We start from the raw sequence: 26,377 nt of genomic DNA, 5'->3' as shown, positions 1-26,377 counted from the left end.
AGGGATTGTACAAGTAAAGATGCAAGCTGGCGATGCAATCAAAGATGGATACTGGGCAGTCGTGGCATTTGCACTACACACGATACAGGCTCGTCGATGGTCCGGCCTCGATGGAACATGGACAGTGGAAAGAAAAGTGGGCGATGATGACAGTCGCAGGCGCCGCCCCCGGACAGGGAAGCAGATGCATAACCCCACCAGCTGACTCCAGTGCAGGCTTCCCCCACAGATCGCCTCCACAGTCCATACGGCGGGGGAAGGGGCGGTAAGCCCAATTTGCTCTTCCAGATACCATGTAGTAAGGTAGGTAGGGGGGAAGAGAAAGGGATACCTAGAAAACGAAGAGGAAGGAGGGTAACAGAACGTACCACCTCCCTGAGTCCACGTGCCTGTGTCGCTACGACCTAATGAGGGACCACCTTGCATATGTACTACTTCAGTGCCTGTGTCGCTGTGTCACCGTGCCGCAACATCCAGAACGTTGTCTTATTTACCCCCTTCTATCTATCCTGGATGCAGATACCAGTGTACATAAATATATATTTGAATATACTGCCCATGCACTATAGGGACAGTTGTGCATAGGCGCGGTAAGGTACGGCCGTGTATGCAAACTACCTACTTACCTAAGGAGCATATCTGTATCCGTAGGTATTCGTGCAGCAGCAGCAGCAGCACGGGATCGCCAGGAAGAAGCCAGGAGGCCAGATGACCTGCCCTAAGCCGTCATTCCCCAGACCAGACTTGTGAGTGGCTCGCCCCGGATTTAGGGATCTTGGGGAAACACCAAGCACTGCATTGTCAATTTCCAACCCAATCAAGCCCTGCCGCGACACACCCTCCCCATTCCCCCACCATCCTCGTCTCCATCTGTGCTTCGTCTCTCTCTCTCACTCTCGCTCTCTCTATCTCTCTCTCTCCTCCCTTCCTCTCACCCGCTCGCTCACTCCCCCCCCCCTTCCCTTCAAACATTTTCTTCCTTCCTCAACACAAAGTGAGCCGTCATCCGCTGCCTCCCGCCGACCGTCCCAGCTGACGCCCTCTCTGCGTCTGTCTAGTATATGCCTTGGCAAGAAGTCCATTTTCCTAGTATCTGCTGCCATCACCATCTGCCATCTCACATCATCCTGCAACAGTCATCTGTATACCGCCCATACCATTCTTTCCACCCCATCTCCCTCGCCCTGACGCCACACACACACAATACACAACTCGGCCAACCAAGACCTAGATAGCATCCGGGGCAGGCCGCCCGTTGAACTCTCCACTAATCTCGTCTCTCATGCCTACCTGCCTAATTCTCCTCGGCCCCGGCCATCGCCCACCTTGTCTGCCCCTACCTGCCAACCCATCACCACCAAGCAGGCACCCTCAAGGCTCCATGCGTTGAAGTGGCACGAGCCTTGAAATTGAGTACGCATATGCACTACAACATGTCCGTGTCCTCGGACACGTACAGGTAAATGGGGGCACCCCGTTGGGGATGGGGACTTGCAGCCTGCTACAAAAGGACGATCTGGAGATATTACCCCGCCATTGCCCCTCCATGCCATACTACCGGTAGGTGGTACGCATACTATCGCCGTATATGCCGCATCCATCTGGCAAGCCCAACTTGTCCATGTGTTTTCATTTGTATCTTCGAAACAAGTGCCCATGTACCAAATAGGACCGCCACGCAGTCATTCATGCCCATTAGGCCGTGGATTTTTCTTCTTAATCGAGGTGGACGAGAAAAAAACTCTTGTCCGGCGACGGAAAAGGCGTACAGCCAAAACGCTCCAACGGCCGGCCTGTCACCACCCTCCAACCGTTACACGTCGCCGTTTGGCGTACGGCAACACGGAATCTGCGCTGGGGGACGGTGAATGGCCACTCTCTCTTTCTCACCAATCATCTGGCTCCGGCCGTCCTCGGCCAAGAAGCGACCCTTCCCTTCCCTTCTCTTCATCCTGCCCATGATTCAGGCTCTGTTCCGGCTCCACCGCCGTGTCTCACACTGGACGCTTCCTTTCCGAATCGTCTGACGTACACCTACTTGTGGGAACTCGCACTGCTCGCCGTGCCCGTCACTCATCCCTATGGCAGCTAGATCCCAAACCTAGGTAGCCAAGGATTTCCCGTCGCGCCAGTGTCGTGTCACTAAAGTGTATACCACGCCTAACCATGCTGGCAAACATAGGAACTGACTCGTTTGTACGCCTTCATCCGCTGTTTGCGTCTTGCACCACAACCTTGCCAATCCTCGCTCGAGACTCCACAACTCGTTCTTGCCCAAACGTCATAAGTCATCCACGGCCCGCCCCCCATCAACTCTAATCGACGGCGGCTGCATCGTCGTCATCCATCTCCGGCCCGTATGCCACCATTCCTTTGAGCCTAGTGGCCTCTCTGACGCATCTCGTAGCCGCTCTTCTAGCACTGCCTTCTGTAATCTTCGTATGTGTGCCGAACCACCGCATACCGAGCTTCGCCGGTGTTCTATCTTGATTCTTCAATGGCCACATCTTCGCTATCCTCTTGTAACAGCCTCGCCGCAAAGTCGCAAACCTTATCCCGAAGAACCTGGGCGACTTTGCCTTCTGTCCAAAAGTGCCCTGCCGAGGGGACCTCCTCGCCGTGAAACTGTGATCCCTCAATGCTTTCGAGCCGCCCCACCCATGCCCGCAGTTTGGCAACGGGGACGAAACCATCTCGGTCACCAAACAATGCTAGGGTCTCGTTTTCAACCAGTTTGCTCTCGCTCATTTGTCGGTTGTCATTTGTAAAAACCGGCGCTCCTTGATCTCGAGGCTTGCCCGCTCGGGAGAACAACCCTCGCCCGGGCACTACTGAGAGGAGTGACATTGTCATCAAGTTCGTGATGACCCCTTGCGGTGGAGATACGAGGAGGTATGCCGGCCGCACCGGCGTCAAATTGGCCACTTCTTCCACCACTTCCGAAATCTCTTGGTTCGACGGTATGGTCTCCAGCTTTTCCTGGGTCACGGCTACGCCTTTGTGATGGTGCCGCTTTGTTTTTGCAAGCAACTCGTTGACGCCCCGCCGGATCTTGTCTTCTGCATCGATGGAGAATGACCTCCGTGTTTCCGAGACCGACCGCCGAGCCTCGTAGCTCTTCCGCTGCGTATCCTCGTCGCCTCCGACTCGCATCCCAAAGTATCTTTTCCGCGGCGACATTGTGCTCGCGGATCGGGCGCTCGCCAAGATCAAGTTCTGTTGCTCGGCCAGATGTTGTGCGCGGAGGCGAATATCGGCGGCTGCGGAACCAGCAGGAGGCAGCCTGAACTGGGCGAGGATTTGTGCCATCGGTGGGATCTGCGTCGTTATCATGGCCCCGTACGAGTAGCCAGCAAGAAGAAGCACCGGATGCTGCGATGGAGAGGGTTTGGGCTGTGTATCGAGAGGTGAAGGTGTGCTAGTCGCTGCCGGCAACCGCACAGTAGAAGGGCTGAATGGATCGAGGAAGTGCATGTAGTATACCATGAAGCCGACAAAGGACATGTAGTCGCTGCGTTCTGGCTTTGCTGTCCACGAGGTCCGTCCTGCCGAGCCCGAGGCGCCTCTGTCGCGAGGAATCAAGTTAGCGACGGAAACCGGCCTGCCTCTCCCAGGACGGAGCTCTGGCGCCCTCTGTTGTGCGCATTTCCCTTACCTGAAATTGAAGGTGCCCACGAGAAAGCCCTGTCGCAACAGGGTGGCAGCAACGATGTCGACAATTGGATCATCATAGGATCCGCCCAAGGGCGCATATGGATGGGCAATGACGGCGGCGTGTCGCTTCCATGGCGAACGATTTGATGCTGCAGGGCTCAAAGCGTGGCAGTGGTACACACGACAGTCCAGAACGGTGTCGTCGTGGAGGCTGGGGAGCGTGAAGCTCAACGTCGGTTCGGGAAGCATCTTCTGCTCTTCATAGTGGAGCCATTGCCCGGACGGTCGAGGGTGTTGGCGGCCGCGAAATAACGCTTGTGAACGGGGGCTCAAGAAAGGGCTGGAATGTGTCAAATTGACGTGGGAAAGTCGAGCAAGACTGGCGGGCGGCTTGGGCAGCGTCAATGAGGTTATGAGGGGCAAGATCAGAACGAAACAGGCCTTCTATCGTATCCCTGTGCTCATTGATCTGCGGCGGTAGCTAAGCCTCTAAACCAAGTCACAGAGAGACAATCGCTGGAGGGTGAGAAGGACCGGAGGGATGCGTGGAAAGTGTGCAAAGATTGGCGCTTGCGCAGGACGTCAGGTTCCCCCAGGCTGCAACCTCACCCCTCTCTCGAAAGCAAGTAAGCGCAGTGAGCGAGCAAGCAAACAAGCAAGCTTCGTGGTGGCGTAAGAGTACAGGGTTGTGACGCGCTAAGATGGGGAAGTGACGGGTAGCACGGTTGTACACCGAGGTATGGTACGTGCCCCCCCGGCTCATCCCTTCACCTGAGCTCTCTCTCACCTTGGGCCTCATCTCACCGAAAACCTACCCCCAACCGGCGTCTCCATTCATTCTTCACATACAGTACATACTTACACTAAGTACACGGAGCAGTTGCTTCGACACGGACAGGGTTCTCCATGGCATTCACCTTACAGTTCGCACCTCAGTCGCATCATCACTCATCAAAGTCTAAGGATGATACTGCTATTGCTACGTACCAAGGTGTCTGCAGTGTCAGATGTCTGTTCAAAAAGTTCAGATAATGCATCCGGGATCAATGCCTAGCCTCGGAAGTCAATCAGAAACATACTGTGGAGGGTACTAGAAACTTCGATTTCAACAGGTTTTCTATGCTGTGGCCTGATGCTCAATCGTCACCTTCTAAAGCTTCTTCTTTGCCTCGGCCTCGGCTCTCTCACGTCTACGCTTCCTCCATGCCTTAATCTCATTCAACAGGCCCATGACAAGAGGCACACCCACTGGTCCCAGCAGCGGAAGATACACAGCTACCTTGTGCTCGTCAGGAAAGTATAGTTGGCCGACCATGCTTTTCTCGAAAAAGGCTCGCTCTGCCTCCGCCTCGGCAATCCTGGCATGTTCTAGGCCCTCCGGTCCGCCTAGGCTTGCACAAGCGAGCTCCAGGTGATGCATGGTTTTGGCGACACCGTCCGCGACATTGCGGGGAATGGAGATGGAGGGCAGCGCCAGTGACAGTCTCGCCAGAGAGCCCAGAGTAGACGATGCCCGTAGCAAGAGGTCCGCTGAGCGAATTCGTGACAGGGTCGACAATCGCAAGGGAAGAGACCCGGACTGGGGAGTTCCGAGAAGGGACAGCAGATGACCGGCGAAAGTAAGCATCGGCTGCTTGAGTGTAGCAGACGGTACGTGTGACGTCGCCGGCGGTAGCGACAGAAGGTAGACCGTTCCCCACTGCGGGATCAGCCAAGACTGGGATGTCTCCGATCCCGAGTCCAGTCCAATCGTTTGGTTTCCCACAAAGAGAAGAAAGTTCACCGTCGGGGCGCCGCCAATGGACGGAGAGAGAGGCCATTCGGCCGCATTGATGAAGGACGCCAGATCGTCCTTGGTCAGGACTTGAGACTGCGCGCCGGGTGTAGCATACAGCTGCACCTGCGTGTCAATTGTGAAATTGTGGATGGGGCTAAGTAGGTCAAGCATGGGCTTCATGTACGCCTGGATGGCTGCGTCGACGTCCCATGTGTTGGGCGCGGAGCCGCTGGTGAAGAGCGAGAAGCTCAAATGGTACGTCGGAGAGTATCGCAGGGACCGAGTGGTCCGCTTGGCCAGCGACTCAGCCGCCTCGGGCGACATGCCCTGAGGTCTCGCATCAGTGGCACCTGACGCAGCTGAGAGAAGGTATGAAATGATGGCCTGTTCCTCGGCATAAGTAGAACGTAGCTCGTTGGCAATATATGAAGCCAACGCGGAAGAGGACGACGTCGGCGAGGGAATCGAGTTTGGTGGATAGGTGATGTCGAGGACCGGGAAATGGGGGTTCAGAGACGCTGTCGTGGACTCTCCAGGACTAAGCCGAATCGTCAGGGCAACTTGCGAATCGTCTTCGGCAATGGACGTGGGATCATCTTGAGGCGCAAGCTGGAGACGCAAGTGATGGCCCGAGAAATCGTTGAGGTCGTCGAGTGCGTGCTGAGTGAGACGGAGAAGGTTCTGCGCCTCTTGCTCTTGGAGCTTGTTGGCCTGCACCGAGATACGAAGGGGGAAGACCGGACGGCAAGCCTGAAGGGGAAGAAGAATAATCAGCAGGGCTCTCTCTCTCTCTCTCTCTCTCTGTGAATGGGTGCTTTGCATGCGCTGTCGGCGGGGGAAAGTGGAAGGCATTCCAATACCTTTCCATCTGCCCATTGTTCCATGCCATTCAATGGCAGGTTTGCGCGATAGATGCTCGTGGTCATCCACCATATTGGCAAGCCCAGGAATAGCACAATGGCCCAGAAGGCAAGGATGACGAAGGACCGGCGGCGCACGTCGGACGGCTTCTCAGGGGGAGGAGCCTTGCGGGACTCGGGTTGCGGCGGCGTGACGGTCGGGGTCGTTGTCTGGCCAGAGGCGAGGCCTGCGCCTGCTGCCGAGCTACTTGCATCGTCGTTGCCGGGCATCGAGGCAGACATGGCCTTGTGCGTCAAGATCTGATGCGGGCTGCGCAGCGATCGGGAAGACGGTAGGCGCACCTCGCAACTGGTTAGCTGTTCGCTACGGGATTGACATACATGGCCAGTGAGGAGGGTGCTGACATAATCCTGATGGCATTGAGAGCTCCGAGATAAGATAGCAGCAAACCTTGAGCGCGGCGCGCGGTCACGTGGGAAGTTTCCACTCGAGAGTTAATTGAATTATCTAGGTATCTACCTACCTAAGACCTAAGTGTAAGTAATTAGCCGAGCGCTTCGCCAATCGTTGCGATCTCATAAACTCCTAAAGCCCCTCTGCATTTTGCAGGTGTTACTATGCGAATGCGAATGAGGTTTGCGCGCGCGCTATTTGCCTAGGTACCTGCCGCAGACACAACAGAAGTCCGAGTGCCTTTTCCAACCTGTCCACCGCTCCCGGTTCGGAAAAGCAATGAGCGCCCTACGAACTGGTCACTCGTATGAGGTACCTACGTTATGCTCGAGGCTGTCTACCTACCTCGGGGATCCTCGTGCCCGTGTTCGAACGAGCATGTAAAGTGTTTACCATCAGGGGAAGGCGGATGAATGCGATGCGCGCTTTCCATCGCATCGCATTTACCGAAGCAACTGCTTTGCCCCGGTTTCAAGGCCTCGAGATAACAACAGGGGCCCAAAATGGCCACCCTGAAGTCTTGGTCTTGGTCTTTAATTGGTTTGCTTCATTTTTCCGACCTCGGAAGGGCTCACGGGATGCAATAGACCCCTGTTGCATCGGGCCGCTAACCATACGTCCTGAATCGTTCAAAAAAAAAAAAAAAAAGTCGCAACATCAAACGAGTTTTTATTGGTTCGCAACGTACTTTACACAGGCTCACATGCGGCGCCTCGGCACCCGTTGCGTCGGCAGAATTCGTGGGGAACACACATGGTGCAATTCGGTATGACATGACAGGACAGGACAGGATAGGACGCCAGAAGTAAAGAAAGAGAAACTCCACGGCAGATATCCGTACAGGGACAGGGTACCTAACGACACAGCACAGGGGGCTGCCCTGTTCCAGTAGGTAACAGCAAATCGCAACTCATGGTTGGTTGCAGGAGCATCCATCCGAAGATCAGAATAAGTTTGGTCTACATACGTAGTAGTAGTCTGCACGTCGCCTACGATGTACAGTACAATTCTCCCCGCCCACGCCGAACCAATTACTCAAATAGGAACCGGGTAGAATGACCTATGGATACACGACCTACACTAGACTCTAGGCGCACGAGCTTCGTTAGATGGCCAGATGCCGAGGTTCCCAGCTTCCACTCACTGTCTGGCTAGCCAAGGGAAGCGAAGCTACCTACCTAAGCGACGCAGCACAAACGATCGACAACAGGCACTGCCGTTACGTATCCATACGGAATACCTATAGGCTATAGCCTATAGGTATGTATATCCGCACTCGGTACGTCTGATGATCTCTCAGCAAGCGAGCGTCCTAGGTATTACTTACGCAGTATGCAAGTCTGGGGAGGACGTGATACCGCACTCGCATAGCACAGCGCACCATCGCGCCGCGCCGCAAGCCGACGGGAAAACCATGCACACTATTCGTACCCGCATATCCGTACATTCATCTACATTGTACAACCCAGCCATTGTCTGCCACCCCACCCCCACCCATGGCGCACGTCATGCCATGCCATGCCATGCCATGCCTTCCCTACCCACCATTCAATTCAACTTAGTGTACGCCGAGGCAGGCCACAAGCGTGTGTCTACACGGACGGTTAGTCATGTTCCTCGGCTGTTGCTGAAGCGGTGGCGGCATGCCTGCCATGTGCTCTTCATCGTCGTGAATGTATCCGTAGGCCTTCTCCTCTACCCAAAACCTAGTTTGCTGTACCCGTATGTCCACGAATACTGTACACTGCCACGTAAACCATCTACCTAGGTTCAAGGTTCACACCAGGGCTTTCCCGTCGTCCCGCCTTTCTGGTTACCAAATCACATTCTAGGTACGCTATTACGGTGCCGCATGTACCAGTACATGATTGCTTGACGGGGTGTACGTGAACTCATACGCCCCCCCAACAACAACCAAATGCTGAGGTCACGACTCTTTCGGATCGCACGTATACGTACCGGGAACGAAAACGAGTATCATTCGACCAGAGACGTGGGTATCAAGGTATTGCATTGTGCGGTCTCGGGTCGCATAGCATCGCATCGTGTCGTGTCGTGTATCGTCGTGTATGATAGGACCGACAACTGGTTTTGTCCCATCTTTCCAACCCCCCGTGGATGGTATGGATCCTCTAAACCAGGGACGACACGTCCCAATGCCCACTGCAACACAGGCTTTCTGTGTTTTAGTCTCTTTGCCATCTCGTGACCGTGACAGCCTCCATCGACCGTTACAAATACCTACCGCCGCCCTCGTTCTCCTCCTCACCCACGCCCGAATTGGCCAACACTCCCCGACATCGAAGCTTCCGTCCATGTCCTGCTGCTGTTGCCAGCGAGCTGAGCGCCTGACCGGAACCACTAGCCACTCTTCGCCAAAAACGTCTGGCTCGCACTGCCGCACCGTTTCCTCTTCCGACAGCCTGCTCCAATAGTCCCGCCCCTGGAAGCGACGGACGCAATGCCTGGTATGTGACATCCGGCTTCGTGCGCCGTACGGGTTTCCCGGAACTTCGCTCTTTGTGAGCTCCAACGCCTAGTCTACTGCACTCCGCTTGCCACATACTGTTCCATTGTTGCTTCGATGACGCTAACCCAACCGGTTTAGTTCCGCTCGCCATCGCTGTACCGGCTGCAGTCGCAGCTTATTCCTATCTCAGCGCTCGAATTTCCCTATGGTATGACAAACAGTTACTATCCTATGCGCTACCCGCCACTCTCTCAGCTATGTGGCGCGAACATACCGACCGACTGAACGGTTTCTATGTCCTTGAGCGCGCTGCGTTAAACAAATCCACGGCCAACCGCACGTTTATCATTTTTGAGGGCAAAACATACACCTACCGGGAGACGTACGATCAGGTCCTCATGTATGGCACCTGGCTGCGGGAGCGCTTCGGCGTCAAGCCCAAGGACATCGTCGCCATAAACTTCCAAAATTCCGACGTCTTCATTTTCTTATGGCTCGGCCTTTGGTCAATTGGCGCAAAGCCCGCCTTCATCAACTACAACTTGACCGGCAAGCCGCTGGCACACTGCGCCAAGGCTGCCAAGACGAAGCTGATGCTCATAGATCCCAATGTCGTCGCCAATGTTGGTGAAGACGTGAGGAGAGAGCTGGATACCGTGCAGTTCGTCGTGTTAGATGATGCTTTGCACCGAGAAATCAACGCTACTGAGCCCAGGCGTGCGCCGGATTCTGACCGATCCGAGAGCCAGTACCAGAACCTGGCCATCCTCATCTATACGTCGGGAACGACTGGCATGCCCAAGCCGGCCATTGTGTCATGGGGAAAGTGCATCGTCGGGGGTGTTTTAACGTCAAGATTCACCGGCAACTCTTCAACCGAGGTTTTCTACACCGTATGTCGCTCCCTAGCCTCCGCCTCCGCCCCCCCCCCTTTGCTTTCCTAACTGCGAGTAGGCCATGCCCCTGTACCACAGCTCTGCCGCCCTCCTGGGCTTTCTCAACGTCCTCGAGGCAAATGGCGCTATCTGTATTGGACGAAAGTTCTCGACAAAAGTGTTCTGGGAGGAGGTTCGCTCGTCCGGGGCAACCATCATTCAGTACGTCGGCGAGACGTGTCGATATCTTCTGGCTGCACCACCCCAGATCGACCCCCTCACCGGAGAAAACCTCGATAAAAAGCACAGAGTACGGGTGGCTTTCGGCAATGGGCTCAGGCCAGATGTATGGAACAAGTTCAAAGACAGATTCGGAATCGACACCATTGCCGAGTTCTATGCTGCAACCGAGGGTTCCTTTGGAACCTGGAACCTGAGCCGGAACGACTTTGCCAAGGGGGCCGTCGGAAGAAACGGCATGCTCTACAGCCTCATTCTGGGTTTTGACGTTGCGCTTGCTCAAATGGACGAGAACAATGAAGCACCACTACGAGACAAGAAAACCGGCATGTGCAAGCCCGCCAAACCCGGGGAGCCAGGAGAACTCATTTTCAGGCTCTCCCCCAACGATCTCAACCGCCGATTCCAGGGCTACTATGGCAACCCCGATGCGACAAAGGCCAAGATTATGCGCGACGTTTTCTCAAAGGGAGATGCGTGGTTCAGGACAGGCGACGTGGTGCGATGGGATTGCGAAGGACGACTCTACTTCTCCGACCGTATAGGTGACACCTTCCGCTGGAAGAGCGAGAACGTATCGACACAAGAGGTTGGCGAGGCGGTAGGTTCGCATCCGGCTGTCCAAGAAGCCAACGTATACGGCGTGGAGCTGCCGAACCATGACGGCCGTGCGGGATGCGCCGCTGTGGTCCTGCACTGCAAGCCATCGGATGAGGTCATGAAGAGCATCGCGAAGCATGTGAAGGAGTCGTTGCCCAAGTACGCTCTGCCCCTCTTCCTGCGCGTCATACCTCCCCATGCTATGCAGAGAACCGGTACGAACAAGCAGCAAAAACACGACTTGCGGGCTCAAGGCGTTAAGCCAGGCATCCCCGGCGATGTGTATTGGCTGAAGAACGACACATATGTTCCCTTCTCGAAACGGGACTGGGACGAGCTTAATGGTGGACGGGTGAGGCTGTAAATGCGAAAATGAGATTTTGTCGTGATTGATGCATGCAAGCGAGATACCACTCTTACATTACTCCACATACTTAGAGAGCATAGCTAACACTAGCACAAATGAACAAACTACCTCACAATAGTACTACTGATGATGAAGATGGTCTTGCTGAGACCGAGTGCGACTCTGTGCACACATGCTTCGTGGTTGGAAATGAAAGATGCCTCCTGGCAAACTCCTCCCGTCAGATTCAACCCTCATCTCGTATAGGGTTCCAGAGGGGGAAAGGCACCGGTATCAGACGTAGCTTTTAGACCCCTTCTGACACTGGAATGGTCGTGAAAAATGAAGGACCGTAGGATGCAGACGTACTCGACCGCCTTTGCCGCCTCGTCCATGACGGTGTGCGACCTACAAAACACCGGTACGGTCTCTCGGTCGCATTTTTTGTTCAACAGCGGACAACTCTGTTCCAAGAGCTGTCGTTGTGACGAACCACCCGGACAATGTTCGACTGAACACGACATGGCCACCGCGTCTCCGCCTATGGGCCCCCAATACCCGCATTCGGGCATGTGGGTCAAATACGTTGCATTTGCACAATGTAAATCTCCCACGCGTACTGCTTCGGAGTCGCCGATAGATCGTCCAAGCCAAGAGAAATGAAAGCTGTCGTCGGCGGCACGAAGCGTTGCACGAACCGTATGCATCATTCACGTCCTTGTTCGCGACACGGTTGACGTTTCCCACACCGTCTGCTCAAAAAACGATCAAGATGAGCGGCAGCGAGGAACGCGCTGCAACCTATTTCGTGGGGCTAGCGAGCTGAACTGCGTCGCTCTTCCAATAGAAATCATCTGGTGGGTAGGAAGTTTTTGGAGTCGTTCTCCTGCTCGGCAAAGGACTGCGGGAAAGCGGCGAGACCCGCGACGATGGCGACTGCCATGAGGCAGATGCTGATGACGGACCAGATCAGACCCCAGCAGCGGGAGGAACCGCCGTAGCGCTGGGCAAAGACACTGGCATCGGAGCTGTTGACTTTACGCAGGATGAGGTCGTCGCAGATATCCCAGACGGAGTACAGGGAGCTCATGACGCCGATGAAGAGCTAGCAGTGGGGGGTTAGCGCGATGGCACGAAGAGTTGGCAGCAGGCATCGAGCATGACTTACAACAACGAACCTCAACGCTTGAGCGTGTGAGATGAACCAGGCGGCAACCAGCAGACCGACAGCGAGAAGCACGGTAAGAATTGTGAGCCAATCCTTCTTACCCCACCAGAGGGTCAACAGGAAGCAAACGCCTAACACCATGGAGGCGATCTTGGAAGCGATGATGTTGAAGCCGCAGAATATGAGCAGACCGCCGATGAGCGAGGACCCCAAGTAGCCGGCCGGGAGGGTGATGGCCTGCTTGCCGCCCTTCATCAACGTGGCGCCGCCCTCGTTGGGGTCGAGGGTGATGGACAGTACTTTGCCCCCGGTGCAGCAGGCGGTGATGGCGTGGCCGAACTCATGGAAGGCGATGACGAGCATCTTGAAGGGCCAGAGGACCTGACGCAGGAAAGGGACGTTCCAGAGGATGGCGATGATGACGGCATAGGCGCCGATGACGCCCAGGGTGACGCCCTGGGTGTGGTTGACGGTGAGGTTGCGGCGCGCGAGGGCGTGGGAGGTGGTTGCGCGGGCGACCTCGGGGAGGACGACGACGGCGGCGCGCTTCCAGAGGTGAGAAGCGATGGCGCCGGCCCGGGCCAGGCTCTGCCTGGCCGTCGTTGGTGGAACAGGAGCCATGGTTTGTGGTGTTGTTGGTGTTGATATGGTGATGACAGTTGGTAGCGACAGACCGGCCGTCAACGCGTTTTCGGGGAGGGAGGGCCAGGGGTCCAGGGGTCTTAATAAAGACTGTTGAATGCCGTATCTTCTTCTTTATTCTTCTTTTTGGGCTCGGTACCTATATGGATACGTAAACAAGCAAGATGAAGAAGAGCTTACGCGGACGTGGGCTGGGCTGGGCTGAGGCTGGGGCTGCATTCCCCCTGTCTCTCCCCAGTTTTCCCTTCCTTGATCTGAACTTGCAACACACAGCACAGACGCCGGCTCGCAAGTCAGCCAACACCAGTCAGTACCGGTAGGTTTGGTTTGGGTTGGCTTTGAAAGGGGTTCCACACGGCCCCCCCCGGCCGGTACAAATACTGGGCAGCGGCACTGCCACGCTGCGACATGTGCCGGCGGTTGGTTGGAGATGGTGGTGGCTGGGGAAACTGTATTGGGATCGACTGAGTTGTGCCAGCTATTTTTGGCACATGTGGCTTGCCGACCCCATATGTACATAGTACCATGTAGTGCATGTGTGGCTAATGAGTGGCTTGATCCATATTACATAAGACACAGAAGGGGTTGACCCCAACCTTGGCTGTTTGAGTACCCAAGTGTAGGTAGTAGTAGTAGCGTATCCGTACTACCTACAGTACCATGTAGGTGGGCGTTTTAGCTTTCCCGTTTCACCCAACGGAAACCATGACGTCTATGTTCCCTCACTAATGCTCATTCTTACTGGCGGTAGCTACCATAAGCTGAGGGTGCACGCACGTCCTTGCGCCTCGAACGTGCTGCGGGGTCCTCAACCGTATGATTTGACTGGGAGATATGTCTGGTGCTCTTATTGGCTTAGAGCTCTCTCCCGAAAGCTCGAAGCTCTCAGAGCTGAGTGTGGGTGTCTCTGTTGATTCATATTCGCGCATTTTCATCTCATTCGACAACTTCAGCCCGGAGCACACTACAGAAGTCAATTGAGGAACTTTAAAACATAAAAATAAAAATAACAGCATCTTCACATCGGAAACCACTTACTTTCATCTCTCCTCACTCATTTTCAGCACCCTCTTTCCGCTTCCCGAGATGGCCGCCGCCGTAGACAACTCCAACACGGAGCTCAGCAAGCAATATGATACCCCTCTCGGCCTGGCTCACTCGACGATGCAGGCTTTGAAGGACAGGATCAAGCTGCATTACGATCTCGCCAGTGACTATTACCTGAGCCTCTGGTAGGCTACTCGGTGTTTTTCCTCTCACTCACTTTGCCCAATGTCACACCCTTTCCACTCCAAACCTCTGGTTCATCCCTTCCTCACCTTGCCAGCTTCCGAAGATTTTGAGACCGTGCACAAGTCATCTGCTCAATCTCATGTGTTCAAGAACGTTGCCGGACTGACTTGACCATTTCAGGGGCGAACACATTCACCACGGCTACTGGGAAGACGGCTCTGAGACCAAGGAGCAAGCCCAAATCAAGCTCATTCAACTGCTGCTAAAACTTTCCAACGTAGGCGAGAACAGCAGAGTTCTCGACGTTGGCTGTGGCATTGGCGGCACCTCCCGCTACCTTGCCTCCACGCTCGGTTGCTCAGTCACTGGCATCACCATCTCGACCAAGCAGGTCGAGATCGCCAACCGACTGACCAAAGCCGAGGCGTCAAAGGAGTCGGAGAAGTCCGAGGCTGAGCCGGATAGCGATGGTTACTTCCATCTGGGCCAGGGTAAGGTCCGCTTCATCGAGCTCGACGCCGAGAAGATGGGCGAGTTCTTCGCCGCCGAAGGAGGCTCCTTTGATGCGGTTTGGATCAGTGAGGCCCTGAGCCACTTCCCCAACAAAGCCTTGTTCTTCGAAAACACATTCAAGGTGCTCAAGGCTGGTGGGAAGTTGGCGCTGGCCGACTGGTTCAAGGCTGAGAGCCTCAGCGAGACCGACTTCGTCAACGACATCAAACCGATTGAAGGTGAGCGGTCATCTTCATGTCACCTTGCGTTCGACGAATCCCTGCTAACCTATTTCCAATACCAGATGGTATGCTTCTGCCACCTTTATGTACTCAACAGGGATATGTCGACCTCGCCAAGGGTGCCGGACTTTCCTCGGTTGCGGGGCCAAAAGAAATCAGCAAAGACGTGAGCAGGACTTGGTAAGTCGCCGCACACAGTCGAATTCCACGCCTAGAACTAATCCCCCATCTAGGGACATCACCTGGTCTCTCATCCAGAACCCGTCTCTCTGGGCCTTCGCCTTCAGCCAGGGACGGGACGGCATTGCTTTCTTGCAATCCTTCCGCGCGATGAGGCGCGGATATGCCAACGGAACCTTCCAGTATGCTGTGATGGCATTCGAGAAACCATAGAAGCGTACAGAGTGAGGAATATTACCCCAATAACCAGTTACCGCTTCGTACAAAGAAGACCATAGTTTCATGTCGATCTCAGTTATGGAACACGTACCGCAAATAGACCAACCATTGCCAAGAGTAGTCCCACGTTTGTGAATGTTACCATATCGAAATGTAAAGTCAATAATAGCTAAACGAGGCCAATCTTATTGAAGATCCCCCAAGCCAAACACAACTCGCATCTGCTTTGTGTTACTTGCCCCTCACAGGGCCACTGGGTATATTTCAGTCAACACAAGAGAGACACTCTATCAGGTACGGTATGTCTATTCCGTGCTTCTGCTTGACTTTGGTCTTTTGGAAAACCTCATATTCTATTGTTTGTTTTGGTGCCAGTGAAGTCAGTATCTCGATAGTGCTGACCATGCAATTCTTGCTTGCAGCAGAGAATGGAGGCCGGGGACGTCGTAGACACCTCCTCTTCTGGATTTCTGTAGCAACTAATAACATTCACCAACCAGGCTTTGGAGAGTCTTACCAGAAGCCCAAACCTGGCAAAGTAGTTGACATCTCATTGCACACCTTGTGGTAGTGTCAAGTTCGGTGACGGAAAAGGTCAAGCAAAACGGCATGGGGACCGTGTCTCTCTCTATTCGCCCACATTTTGGTGTCTCCCGCAGAGCTGTGGGAAATCTCAGCAAGAAGTCGAGATACAAGCTTCAAATTGAAGCGAACATCGCTGCCACGGGGTTAGTAGTATGATTCTTCTTTTTATTGTCATCTTATTGCCCAAGCAATGACGACACAACGATCACTGTAGAGCCAATATGACAGCTTAGATCTCGACCAAGGCTTGGTATGAAGTCATACATCACCGAGACAAGCGAGCTTTCCCCTCGCACTTACCTTCTGACCAGATTATCCCCAGGATTATCCAGAGTGCAGCGCTAGAGCTTATCTTACCACTCATCGGATTTACAACCATATAGGTATCATCAACGCGTGCAGGAATTTCAGACCCCCTGTCGGCCTGCATCTCACTAATTGAGGATGACGAATGCCGCGCCGACTGCCGAGACTGATACCGAGAAAGCCCAATGATGCCGGCCTTTCATTGATTCTCGTTGCCGCGGGCCACAATCAGTGTCTATGGTTGCCCAGCACGAGCACCGCTTGGCTGCCTTGCCGATCACCATCCAACTACCGCCAACGGCTACTTGGCCGTCTTGGAGGCTGACCGGCGACAAACGCACGTTGGAGTGCTACCTGGGACACGGCTAGCCTTGTGCCTATTTCTCCTACGTTCCAGAATCCTCGCCATTCTGTGCCCTTTCAGTGCCATCTTACTGAACGCTCTGTCGTATGGATTTGGTGGTTTGCTTGCTCGGCAACAGGTGCTATTTTTACTATCGCTTTAAACGAGGCCAGCCCTTTTTCGAAACCGTGTAAGAAGAAGAGCAGTCGAAGGCCGCAATCTCATAGCTCCTGCAAGCGTAGCAAGCATCCAAGTGGAACATGAAATCGCAAGCTACCGCTGCGGTTCGCCGCATTCTTCTCCGGACCACAGCCCATGGGCTTCACATGACCCTGTTGGGGCGATTGTACGACTAGTCACATCCTGGAAACATGGAAATGTAATAAGCCGTTGAATGCTTTCCCCACCGAGAAGTACTCGGCTTGGACAGACATTCGCAGAAGTTGGAGCAGCTGGTCATCACATCATGCAGCTAGGCTGTAGCCGAGCCTTTTCTCTCCATACTTTTTCTTGGTCATTCCACTCCTCCATGTATATTGTGTGCGTAGGTACATTGGCTCCAAACAATGTGTGCCGCCCCCGGCTGAGAAACCGCCGCTCTTTCTGGGGTGTATCAGGGTCTAATGAACATCTTTTGTCGGACTCTGGGGAAACGGCGGCGTCCTCGGACTATTTAAGGTCCACTACCAAAGCAATCTCCTCATGTCACCAGATTCATCCTCCTCCCCACGTCTTTCTACCAGCCCCGACTGTTGATACCTGGCACTTCGTTGTTCAGGTGAACTGGTGTTTAGGTTCAAACCAGAAAGCTTGAAGGAGCAACGATCATCACTACCAGCCATGCCTCTGCCAAAGGCTGACACGGAGTCATCTCCTGTCGAAGAGGCCCATGCTGGCCCTGACAGCTCAGACAAGGCGGCGCGAGCCTCTACTGCCGCTTTGCTCCGCAACCCGCTCGTTGGACTCACCACCGATGAGCTTGTGGCGGAGGCTGATAACTTCACCGATTCGAAAGGGTTGCAAGAGCACCGAGAAATCTTCCGCAAGGGTGCAATGGTTGCCCAAGTGATCAATAAGCCCGACGGTTTCGAACCCATCACCGCCCTAGACGACGAGGAGAAGGCAGTACTACGAAAAGAAATAACCCATCGCTGGAGCCAGCCAAAGTCCCTTTACTTTCTTTGCGCTCTTTGTGCAGGCAGTGCTATAGGTTGGCAGTTTCCATTTCACTGGGATCATGTCTGACAGAACGCAAATGCTAATGCCGCTCACATACAGTACAGGGAATGGACCAAACAGCCGTCAATGGTGCTCAGGTACGTTTCGATCCATGTAAATGATCGGTAAGTGGTGCTAACAATGGTGCAGGAGTACTACTACGCGACCTTTGACCTACGGGACGCAAGAATGCAGGGTCTGGTCAACGGAGCCCCGTATCTTTGCTCTGCGCTTGTCGGATGCTGGAGCTCTCCTCTGCTCAACAAGTACACTGGACGACGAGGAACCATCTTCATCTCGTGCTTCTTCTCCGTCGTCACTGGTTTTTGGATGGCTGCGGCCGACAGGTAAGGTATCATGCCGTCCTCCTGAATCATGTAGTTCTAAGCCGCCAAAAGTTGGTACAACCTTTTGATCGCCCGCTTTATGCTCGGTTTCGCCGTTGGTGCAAAGAGCAGCACTACGCCAGTCTATTCAGCAGAGAGTACACCCAAGTCTATTCGCGGTGCTTTGACGATGATGTGGCAGGTAAGGGGGCACTTACAGAGCACATGTGATTTCAATCAGCTGACACACATCTAGATGTGGACAGCGTTCGGAATAGCCTTGGGCTTCATCGTCTCCGTTGCATTTAGAAACACTGATTTTCTAGGAGAGAACACTCAGTGGCGATGGATGCTTGCTAGCACATCCCTGCCCCCCTTGGTAGTCATGGTACAGGTGAGTTTTCTAGTCTGATTCCGCTCTTCGTGGCGCATTACTCCCCATACCGCTGTAAAATGGCAATCTGACCTTTGTGCAGGTCTACTTTTGTCCCGAAAGTCCACGATGGTATATGGAAAAGGGAAAGTATCAGAAAGCTTTCCAGTCAACTTTGCGACTCCGTCACCACCCTATTCAGGCGGCGAGAGATATGTTTTATGCATACAAGCTCTTAGAGATCGAGAACCGGGCGCGTAGTGGCCGTAACTGGAAGGACTTCTTCACCGTCCGAAGGAACAGGCGTGCAGCAATGGCTTCGTACTTCGTCATGTTCATGCAACAGTTTTGCGGTTCGTGCTACTCAACGTTCCCCTATAGATCCCAGGCCCATCGTACAATTGCTGACTTGTGACAAACCTTTGCAGGCATTAATGCTATGCAAGCGAACCATCATTCAAATGAAGCTGTGTATTATGAGGCTAACCAATGACACAGGATGTACTACTCAACAAATATCTTCGAGATGGCCAATTTCGATCGCAGTTCAGCTCTTCTCACTTCAATGGGGATGGGGCTGATCAACTGGATTTTCGCTCTCCCTGCTTTCTATACCATCGATACGTTCGGCCGGAGGAACCTTCTTTTGGTCACGTTCCCTCTCATGTCGCTCTGCTTGTTTTTCACCGGCTTCAGTTTCCTGATGCCAGACGGTACTGCAAGACTGGCTTGCATTGCAACCGGCATCTACCTTTTTGCAGCGGTGTATTCGCCAGGCGCTGGTCCCGTACCGTTCACTTACAGTGCGGAGGCATTCCCGTTGCACATCCGTGACATCGGAATGAGCAGCGCCACAGCCGTCACCTGGGGATTCAACTTCATCATCAGCTTCACGTGGCCTTCTATGATAGAGAGCTTTGGTCCAACAGGCGCCTTCGTGTGGTACGCCTGCTGGAACATCTTCGGCTTCGTTGTCGCATACTTCTGGCTCCCGGAGACCAAGAACCTAACGCTGGAAGAGCTCGACAGTGTCTTTTCCGTCCGCAGCCGCGACCATGCCGAGTACTACTCGTCAAAGATCCCTTGGTACGCCAACAAGTACTTGTTGCGTCGCGACGTAAAGCCTTTCCCAGCTCTATATGAATTGGCCGAAGACGACCAAGACCATGATGGATCACGCAAGGCCAGTATGCATCATAACGAGACTGGACACGTCTCCAGGGAGTCAAACGAGAAGCAAATCTGAGGATGAAATTTGTTCAACTGGATGTGAATGAACCAGTCTTGAACACATGAAAGGTCTCAAAAGCCTTCTAAGGGGTTGGTTTGATTACAAAATAGGTAGCTAAACATACATGTGGTGGCCCATGAGTTGACGATTTTATGAATTGTACCACGTGTATGTTTCATCGATTGTAACCTATGTGCACGTTGCTAGGGTCGCAGTTCATGCGAACAAAGCTGAAGCCACGTTCATTCAGCATCTCGCTTACTTGATAGGTAATGTCTCTTTTCTAAATGGCTATTTTTATGCTTCCAAAACTCTCGACTTAGCCTCCCACTATAACAGCTGGCTAGGTACCATTATCAGTTCACTGCATAGTGTACCTATCGTTGAAACATGAGATGATATACTAGATAACTCATGAAGTCTTGACTTCTGACACCGTAGTTCCTTCACTGTCTTTTTCCGTTACCACTGGTGTCATGCCATCTGTTGCAACGTACAAACCCATCACCTTCGGGCCGGGGTAGTGCTTAGACGCATGAAACGCCCACCAAAAGGCGGTGATGGCTACAGTTCCTACCAGTATGACACTACTCCAATTCATGGTCGCTACTGTAACTGGCAACACAAAAGCTGGTTGGTCGTCCCGTTAGCACTCGATATTTGTAATGTCTCGAGGCGAGAGAAGACCCACGAAAGCAGAAAAGAACGTCAAACATTATGATAAAGAACACGGAGAGCCCGTTGATGGCGTATCCAGCCTTTCCCAAGTGGAACGGCCCTCGTGGGAAATATCTTCGGCCCGAAATCATGTTGGCGGCAAACGGAATCGCATAGGACACAGATGTTAGGATGATGAATGAGCCTGCCAATGCCAGAAAGGCTGCAGAGCTGCCGAGTGGTATGACACCCAGACAAGTTACGCCGAAGCCTGGTTTGCGATCGTTAAGAAGGGCAAGCCTCAATAGAGAGGGGGGAGTGACTCACAGACGAACAAGGTTGCCCAAACGGGGCAACTCAGACGCTCATTGACTTGCGCGAACACATTTGAAAAGGGAACTGCATCATCTCGAGCAAGGGCCCAGTATGTTCTCGAGACCTGAGAATGATTTAGGAATCGGTGGGACCAAGTGCCGTCATTAGCCCCCAAAAGGGTTGCTCACCGTCAGTATGAGGCCTACACAACATGTCAGGGTACAACAGAGAATGATAAATAGAAGCCCAAAAGCCGCACCAGGGTTTCGGATGCCATTCGGGCTTGTAGTCGCCTGTACATATATGTTGGTCAGAGGGAACGAGTTGAAACCGCCTTGGAGAGCTGTAATGTCAGTGATGGCATATGACAGTGCGACGGCGAAACAAAAGGCGTCTGCAGCAAGTCAGCCTAGTTTATACATCATTGCAGTGTTTACCCACAGATAAAGCCAAGGAATATCTGAAGAAGTATGGCTTTGGGAAGGTCTGTCTTGGGATGGGGCAACTCTTCAGCCATGTGAGTAACGGAGTCGGGCGTGCCAATGGTGAAAGCACCGTTAAGAACACCCAGTAAGAAAGCGACTACGCCAGGCCATCCTGTGGCGTTGTTCTCATGGAAGGATGCCCATACAAAGTGATTGCTTGCATGTTGCCTTGTCATGGTGGCGAGAACGATGATAGTGACGACACCGCCAATCATGACAAAAAGGGTCCCCGCATGCTGAGTGTAAGGGGTGTACTTATTGGCAAAGACAACGAAGGCAGCCGATCCCCAGAGAATGATGAGATACCCGATAAAGACATGGAACGGCTGACAGACATAGTCATCCCAGTTCCAGACAGCGTACATACTCACGGCGACGTTGCTTGAGATCTGAATCAGGGAAGCCAGGGCGAACAGCCAGCCGGAGAAGTTGATCCAGCCGGTGAAGAAGCCGAGTGCTCGACCCCACCGAGGACCTCCGGCGATAGTCGCCCAGTGGTAAACGCCCCCAGCCGTGGGCACTGACGAGGCAAGCTTGTAGACGTATTAGAGAATGTGCTTAAATAGTTCGCACAATAAGAAGAAGGGCAGTGGCCAACACACCTCTGATAAACTCAAGCCAATTAGAGTGTAGTAGAAGACGGCAACAAGGAGGCCGTATATGATGCCGGGTGGGCCACCGTTGACTAGACCGGTCCCGACTCGTTATGACATTGTACTAGCAAGGCCCGGCCTGAACTTACGAATTGACACGGAGATGGAGGATCCCAACCCTAACCAGGCGTTATCCACTGTGAGGGCCAAGCTAGCTAACCCAAGGAATCCATATTGGCGTTTGAGTTGATCCTTGTGACCGGCGGCGTTCAGCGCTACGCCATCATGAACCGCTACAACAGTCTCATCATCGAAGGCGAGGGCCGACTCGGCAGCTCTATTCTGTGGCATAGCTAATTTCAGATTGGGTCTCCAATTCGAGGAAGTCGACTGTTCATTGCCGAACAAGGCTCAAGTAGACTGTGTTTGCAAGCTCACGAGTCAACATGGACGGTCAACGTTACGGCGTGCCAAACAAGGGCCATAGGACACAGAGAACGGACTGAACGAGAAGCAGGAGGACAGTGGCCTCCCTAGAAATGTAGGATGGAACAGGGAGAACGACATATGTATGTCCCCTATGGGCTGGCGGTCAGACAGACCGGTAAGGTAACATGGAGCTTTTTCGCCATGTCTTGGGATGAAGCATATGGCTAGACGCGCATTCGTCCAATGGCTTACAATACCTAGCAGGCTCTCGAGACGTGCCACACCAGGAGTGGCGTTGTATCATTTTAGCCGTGCCGTGTTAGACCTGTTGGCCTGCAGACGCGGTTGTTGTCATCCGTCGAAGCCGAGTCTCGTAGCACCGACGGAAGCTGCAAACCGGCCAGCCGAAGTCTTGGCGAAGGAAACGGGGGTACAAAGAGTATTGTAAGTGGCCGTGCCAGGGTGTGTGGAACGGGCCGTCCGAAACTGCCTGTTGTCCACCAACCACTTATAGAAGCAAGATCTTGTTGGTGGTGTGTAAAGCAAGCGGCATGTCATCCACGGAAACTGGTGCCAAATTGCAAGGCCCGGTTTCCAAAAACGGAACGGGTTTGCGGGAGTGCTTGAACCGTGCAAATAAGCTTTTCTGGGCAGATTCGCGAGTGGCTCAACCATATGCTAGCCAGGTACATCCAATCTCCCTTGAGTGGCGGCGACCATGTAAGGAAAGACTCCGAAGCCGGTGAGCCGGTGGCTTGTACATCCATCCATGTGCGGATAGCTAAGACCCAAAAGCATAATATGATGGAGCAGGGAGGATGCTTCATGAGAAAAGACTGATAGACTTCTCCCAATCCATAGCATGCGATCAGACTTGCTAGACCACCGAGCGTTGGCCCGGTGTGACAATGACACCGTTTCGCTAGATAACCCATCCCTCCAATGTCTTCGTGCCTTATGTGAAGCAAGGGCTCTTGGAGATGAGGGGGTGCTTCACTGTATCTGCCAGTGAGTCTTGAGGGATAATTCATTCTGCCCTCCCTTGGTCTTTGACGCTGTAGCCGACTTGGTGAGCCCTGGTGACGATGCAAGAAACATCTTGGAACACCGAAACTCTGCACATCTCCGATTCAAGGTGAGAACGACATGATTCTGCTTAAATCCGAGCATTAAGTACCATCAAATGCAGATTCACTGTCCAACAGCCCGCGAAACGACCGCACCAGAACTGCCTTAATCCCCAGCCTCGAATCCTAGCTGATACGACTATATACACGCATCCCCTGTTCTCCACGTTTAGAGCGCTTAGTCGGCAGTACGGCCATTTGCCGAAGCCGCCATCATCAAGCTTTCTTACTCTAGAATATGGCCCTTGTCGCAACTGTCGTATCGGCTGCTTCGCCGATCTGCCCACATCAAGGGCCTCAGTCAAATCTCCAGTGCAACGAACGCAACGCACGACCTATTCGCACGGAACTATGTAACGACTTGGGTATTCACACAGGGCTATTGGCTTCGGTCCACGCACATTTACCCCTCAATTATCCTTCTGGGACAGCATTCCTTCTGCGGTTTACAAATGACACTTTCTGAGTAGGTGGGTGGTTTAACTTGAGGTCTACCGATGACAGATGCCGGATAAGCATGCCTCGTTGGGGCCTCAGGGCAGGAATACATTATCCAGAGTTGATGTATGAACGTTTTGGCATTGCCGACGCGTCATAGCTACACCTACAACTTGCCGTCATCTCAAACTCTCGGAAAAGCTTCCCTAACTACCAGACATATATTGTTCAGGGTCTTTGCCTGGAGCCTCAACTCCATCCAAGGCTGCCCACCCAACTTAGAAATACACTCTGCCACTACCCGGCTGCCATTCAAGACCATCACCCCGCGATATGTATGCAGTCACATAAAGCAAGAGAGGAGCAATGAAGTCTCTTCTTCGAAGATGCCCAATTGCAAGTCAAGAAAAAAGTTTGATCGCCACCCTCAATGTTTTTATTTGACGACGATAGCAAACACTTCAGAATGCAGAGGCTCGTGTCGATATACCACGATGTACTGCTCACCACTCCCGTTTACACACGTTTCCTACGGCTGTAGAGATTCATCTCATGACAACGCAAGAGGCGTTGGGCTTGTGTCTAGATGGATATTCACACGCTTCTGGTTAACATCCTGGTCGTCGTGCTTGGCACCCTTTCGCCTGTCGAGAGCACACCCCAATTAGAGAGGCGATGCCTTCCATTCGCAAATGGCAGCTTCGTGATTCATCAACACCAACTTTATCCCGACTGTGCGGACTGGGATGTTGATAATTGCGTCCTTTACTTCGGGTGCGTCTCACTGGTATACTCTTGAGTGCTGTTGCTAAAGATAGTGTCAGGTCCAAAGCCAATGCCAGTGTTGTTGTTTACGACCCTTACATGAATAAGATAGTCGACGTTTTGATGTTGAGCGACATCACACAGAACCCGAACCTTCAAATCGGCGGCGTCCGAGTCGATCAGCACACGAATCTTGTGTCTATCGTCACTAATGCCGCTGCCCCCTTCAACGCCGCCGGGCAAAATGTATCCGGCGACAGCTTTATAACCAAGTACGATGTTGCCAAGAAACAGGTGCTGTGGAGCAAGAACATCACCGATGTTTCCAAGGGCGAGTATGCTGGCTTCCGGGATATCGGATACGACCCCCTTGGAAACACCTACGTCGTCGGGACGTTCCCAGGAACTATAATGAAAGTAAACCAGGAAGGCTCTGATATTATTCCTTGGTATCTACCTGCGAAAATTGACAACACCAAAACTGGTTTTTCAGGACTTGCAGCAGTTGGAAATATCCTGATAACCAGTAACAACGAGGATTCACAGATTTACCGTTTCGATATGACGGCTGAGAAGGGCACTCCTGTGCTTGTTCGTAGATCGCCCGACGCAACATTGGCCATGACTGGTGTTATATATCTGCCACAGAAGTACGACGGCAAAGTTCTGCTCGTTGCCGAAAACGCAAAGGGCATCACCGTTCTCCGCTCCAGTGATGGATCGTGGCAATCGGCTGAGCATCTCGGTACGGTGCCGAACAACTCCTTGGCGGCGCCAGGAGGTACCATTACCGCTGCGGTGCAAGTCGGCGATAGTCTCTACATGGTTGAAGGGTTCTCTACGGATCCTTCTGTCTCTAACTCGACTGCTGGGAATAGGACAGAGTTCCCCATGGTTGACATTACCTTGGAAGTTGAAGGGCTTCTATGAAAACAGCGATCGGGTGAAGGCAGTTTACTAAAATCGTAGCCTTATGGTTATTCTTTTATTCTCGGACAATACTGACGCTTGATCACATTTGCTTCCACGGGCGTCGTATGTCTTGCTTCGAGATACATCCGCTCATTCAACTGTTAATCCTTGGGAATTCTAGCTAATACTGAGGTCTGGTTATCACCAAGTGGGGCATTAAAGCATATAAGTTTGGAAATAATCTAGCTTTTCGTCATGGCATCTCGCACGTATATGCAGGCATCCGATACAACTACGTGAGGGCAATGAGAAACAACAGGCGAAAGCCGAAGACTACAGTGGTTGGTATGAGATGCAAGATCAGCGAGCCGACGCGCACATTCAGCAACGAGCAGACCAGATCCGCAATAGCTTCGTCATACCCAACCAAGGCGCCGAGACCCTATTTCAGGTCCGTAACGAATATGTCCGCAAACATGTGGATATTTCCATAGATGGCAGGCATTCCCTGCCATCTTGGATCACTATCGTGATATGAGAAGTTTGCCCCAATTTCAGATGGCTCTCGCGGCACACAGAGCTCTGTCAACACATACGATCCAATCCCACGTCGGCTTCACTAGCGGCCCGCCGGTAGTGGAAGATCAGGGACAAGACCAGTTCAAAACTTCTTCACACGATATCATGGGCTGTAAGCCTATGCGACAGTATTTGGGTACTGAACAAACCATAATACAAACTGGATATCCGGTCTTGAGAGTGCAGTAGGTCATCGCATCCAGCCAACGGCACCGTCACTCGAAGGCAGACACGACTTCTTTT

At 53.1% G+C, this 26,377-nt stretch overlaps 9 protein-coding genes across 9 annotated transcripts; 4 read left to right on the top strand and 5 right to left on the bottom strand.

Moving 5' to 3' along the window:
- Positions 1–2,481: 2,481 nt before the first annotated feature.
- Positions 2,482–3,903, bottom strand: GLRG_07073 (uncharacterized protein; the record flags this gene model as incomplete). The annotated part of the gene is made up of 2 exons (XM_008097758.1): positions 2,482–3,565; positions 3,656–3,903. 2 exons carry the CDS (start codon positions 3,901–3,903, stop codon positions 2,482–2,484), a joined length of 1,332 nt encoding a protein of 443 aa, XP_008095949.1.
- A 901-nt stretch (positions 3,904–4,804) lies between these two features.
- GLRG_07072 (phosphatidylinositol-glycan biosynthesis class S protein) lies at positions 4,805–6,573 on the bottom strand (the record flags this gene model as incomplete). The annotated part of the gene is made up of 2 exons (XM_008097757.1): positions 4,805–6,181; positions 6,292–6,573. 2 exons carry the CDS (start codon positions 6,571–6,573, stop codon positions 4,805–4,807), a joined length of 1,659 nt encoding a protein of 552 aa, XP_008095948.1.
- Positions 6,574–9,206: 2,633 nt separating this feature from the next.
- On the top strand, positions 9,207–11,294 carry GLRG_07071 (AMP-binding enzyme; the record flags this gene model as incomplete). Its single annotated transcript, XM_008097756.1, has 3 exons — positions 9,207–9,213; positions 9,354–10,108; positions 10,170–11,294. 3 exons carry the CDS (start codon positions 9,207–9,209, stop codon positions 11,292–11,294), a joined length of 1,887 nt encoding a protein of 628 aa, XP_008095947.1.
- A 236-nt stretch (positions 11,295–11,530) lies between these two features.
- On the bottom strand, positions 11,531–11,986 carry GLRG_07070 (uncharacterized protein; the record flags this gene model as incomplete). The annotated part of the gene is made up of 1 exon (XM_008097755.1): positions 11,531–11,986. The coding sequence occupies one exon, from the start codon at positions 11,984–11,986 to the stop codon at positions 11,531–11,533; it is 456 nt and encodes a 151-aa protein (XP_008095946.1).
- A 140-nt stretch (positions 11,987–12,126) lies between these two features.
- GLRG_07069 (uncharacterized protein) lies at positions 12,127–13,065 on the bottom strand (the record flags this gene model as incomplete). The annotated part of the gene is made up of 2 exons (XM_008097754.1): positions 12,127–12,381; positions 12,445–13,065. 2 exons carry the CDS (start codon positions 13,063–13,065, stop codon positions 12,127–12,129), a joined length of 876 nt encoding a protein of 291 aa, XP_008095945.1.
- A 1,107-nt stretch (positions 13,066–14,172) lies between these two features.
- GLRG_07068 (methyltransferase domain-containing protein) lies at positions 14,173–15,446 on the top strand (the record flags this gene model as incomplete). Its single annotated transcript, XM_008097753.1, has 4 exons — positions 14,173–14,318; positions 14,500–15,050; positions 15,116–15,233; positions 15,287–15,446. The coding sequence occupies 4 exons, from the start codon at positions 14,173–14,175 to the stop codon at positions 15,444–15,446; spliced, it is 975 nt and encodes a 324-aa protein (XP_008095944.1).
- Positions 15,447–17,526: 2,080 nt separating this feature from the next.
- On the top strand, positions 17,527–19,849 carry GLRG_07067 (uncharacterized protein; the record flags this gene model as incomplete). The annotated part of the gene is made up of 7 exons (XM_008097752.1): positions 17,527–17,811; positions 17,970–18,002; positions 18,055–18,251; positions 18,303–18,432; positions 18,487–18,624; positions 18,707–19,014; positions 19,102–19,849. The coding sequence occupies 7 exons, from the start codon at positions 17,527–17,529 to the stop codon at positions 19,847–19,849; spliced, it is 1,839 nt and encodes a 612-aa protein (XP_008095943.1).
- A 1,121-nt stretch (positions 19,850–20,970) lies between these two features.
- On the bottom strand, positions 20,971–22,235 carry GLRG_07066 (choline transporter; the record flags this gene model as incomplete). Its single annotated transcript, XM_008097751.1, has 5 exons — positions 20,971–21,008; positions 21,066–21,200; positions 21,248–21,824; positions 21,894–21,976; positions 22,034–22,235. 5 exons carry the CDS (start codon positions 22,233–22,235, stop codon positions 20,971–20,973), a joined length of 1,035 nt encoding a protein of 344 aa, XP_008095942.1.
- A 2,229-nt stretch (positions 22,236–24,464) lies between these two features.
- On the top strand, positions 24,465–25,573 carry GLRG_07065 (uncharacterized protein; the record flags this gene model as incomplete). Its single annotated transcript, XM_008097750.1, has 2 exons — positions 24,465–24,652; positions 24,703–25,573. 2 exons carry the CDS (start codon positions 24,465–24,467, stop codon positions 25,571–25,573), a joined length of 1,059 nt encoding a protein of 352 aa, XP_008095941.1.
- Positions 25,574–26,377: the final 804 nt, after the last annotated feature.

This window comes from Colletotrichum graminicola, assembly GCF_000149035.1.
Source record: "Colletotrichum graminicola M1.001 genomic scaffold supercont1.28, whole genome shotgun sequence".
Classification (NCBI taxonomy): domain Eukaryota; kingdom Fungi; phylum Ascomycota; class Sordariomycetes; order Glomerellales; family Glomerellaceae; genus Colletotrichum; species Colletotrichum graminicola.
This window is presented reverse-complemented; position numbering and strand designations above follow the sequence as displayed.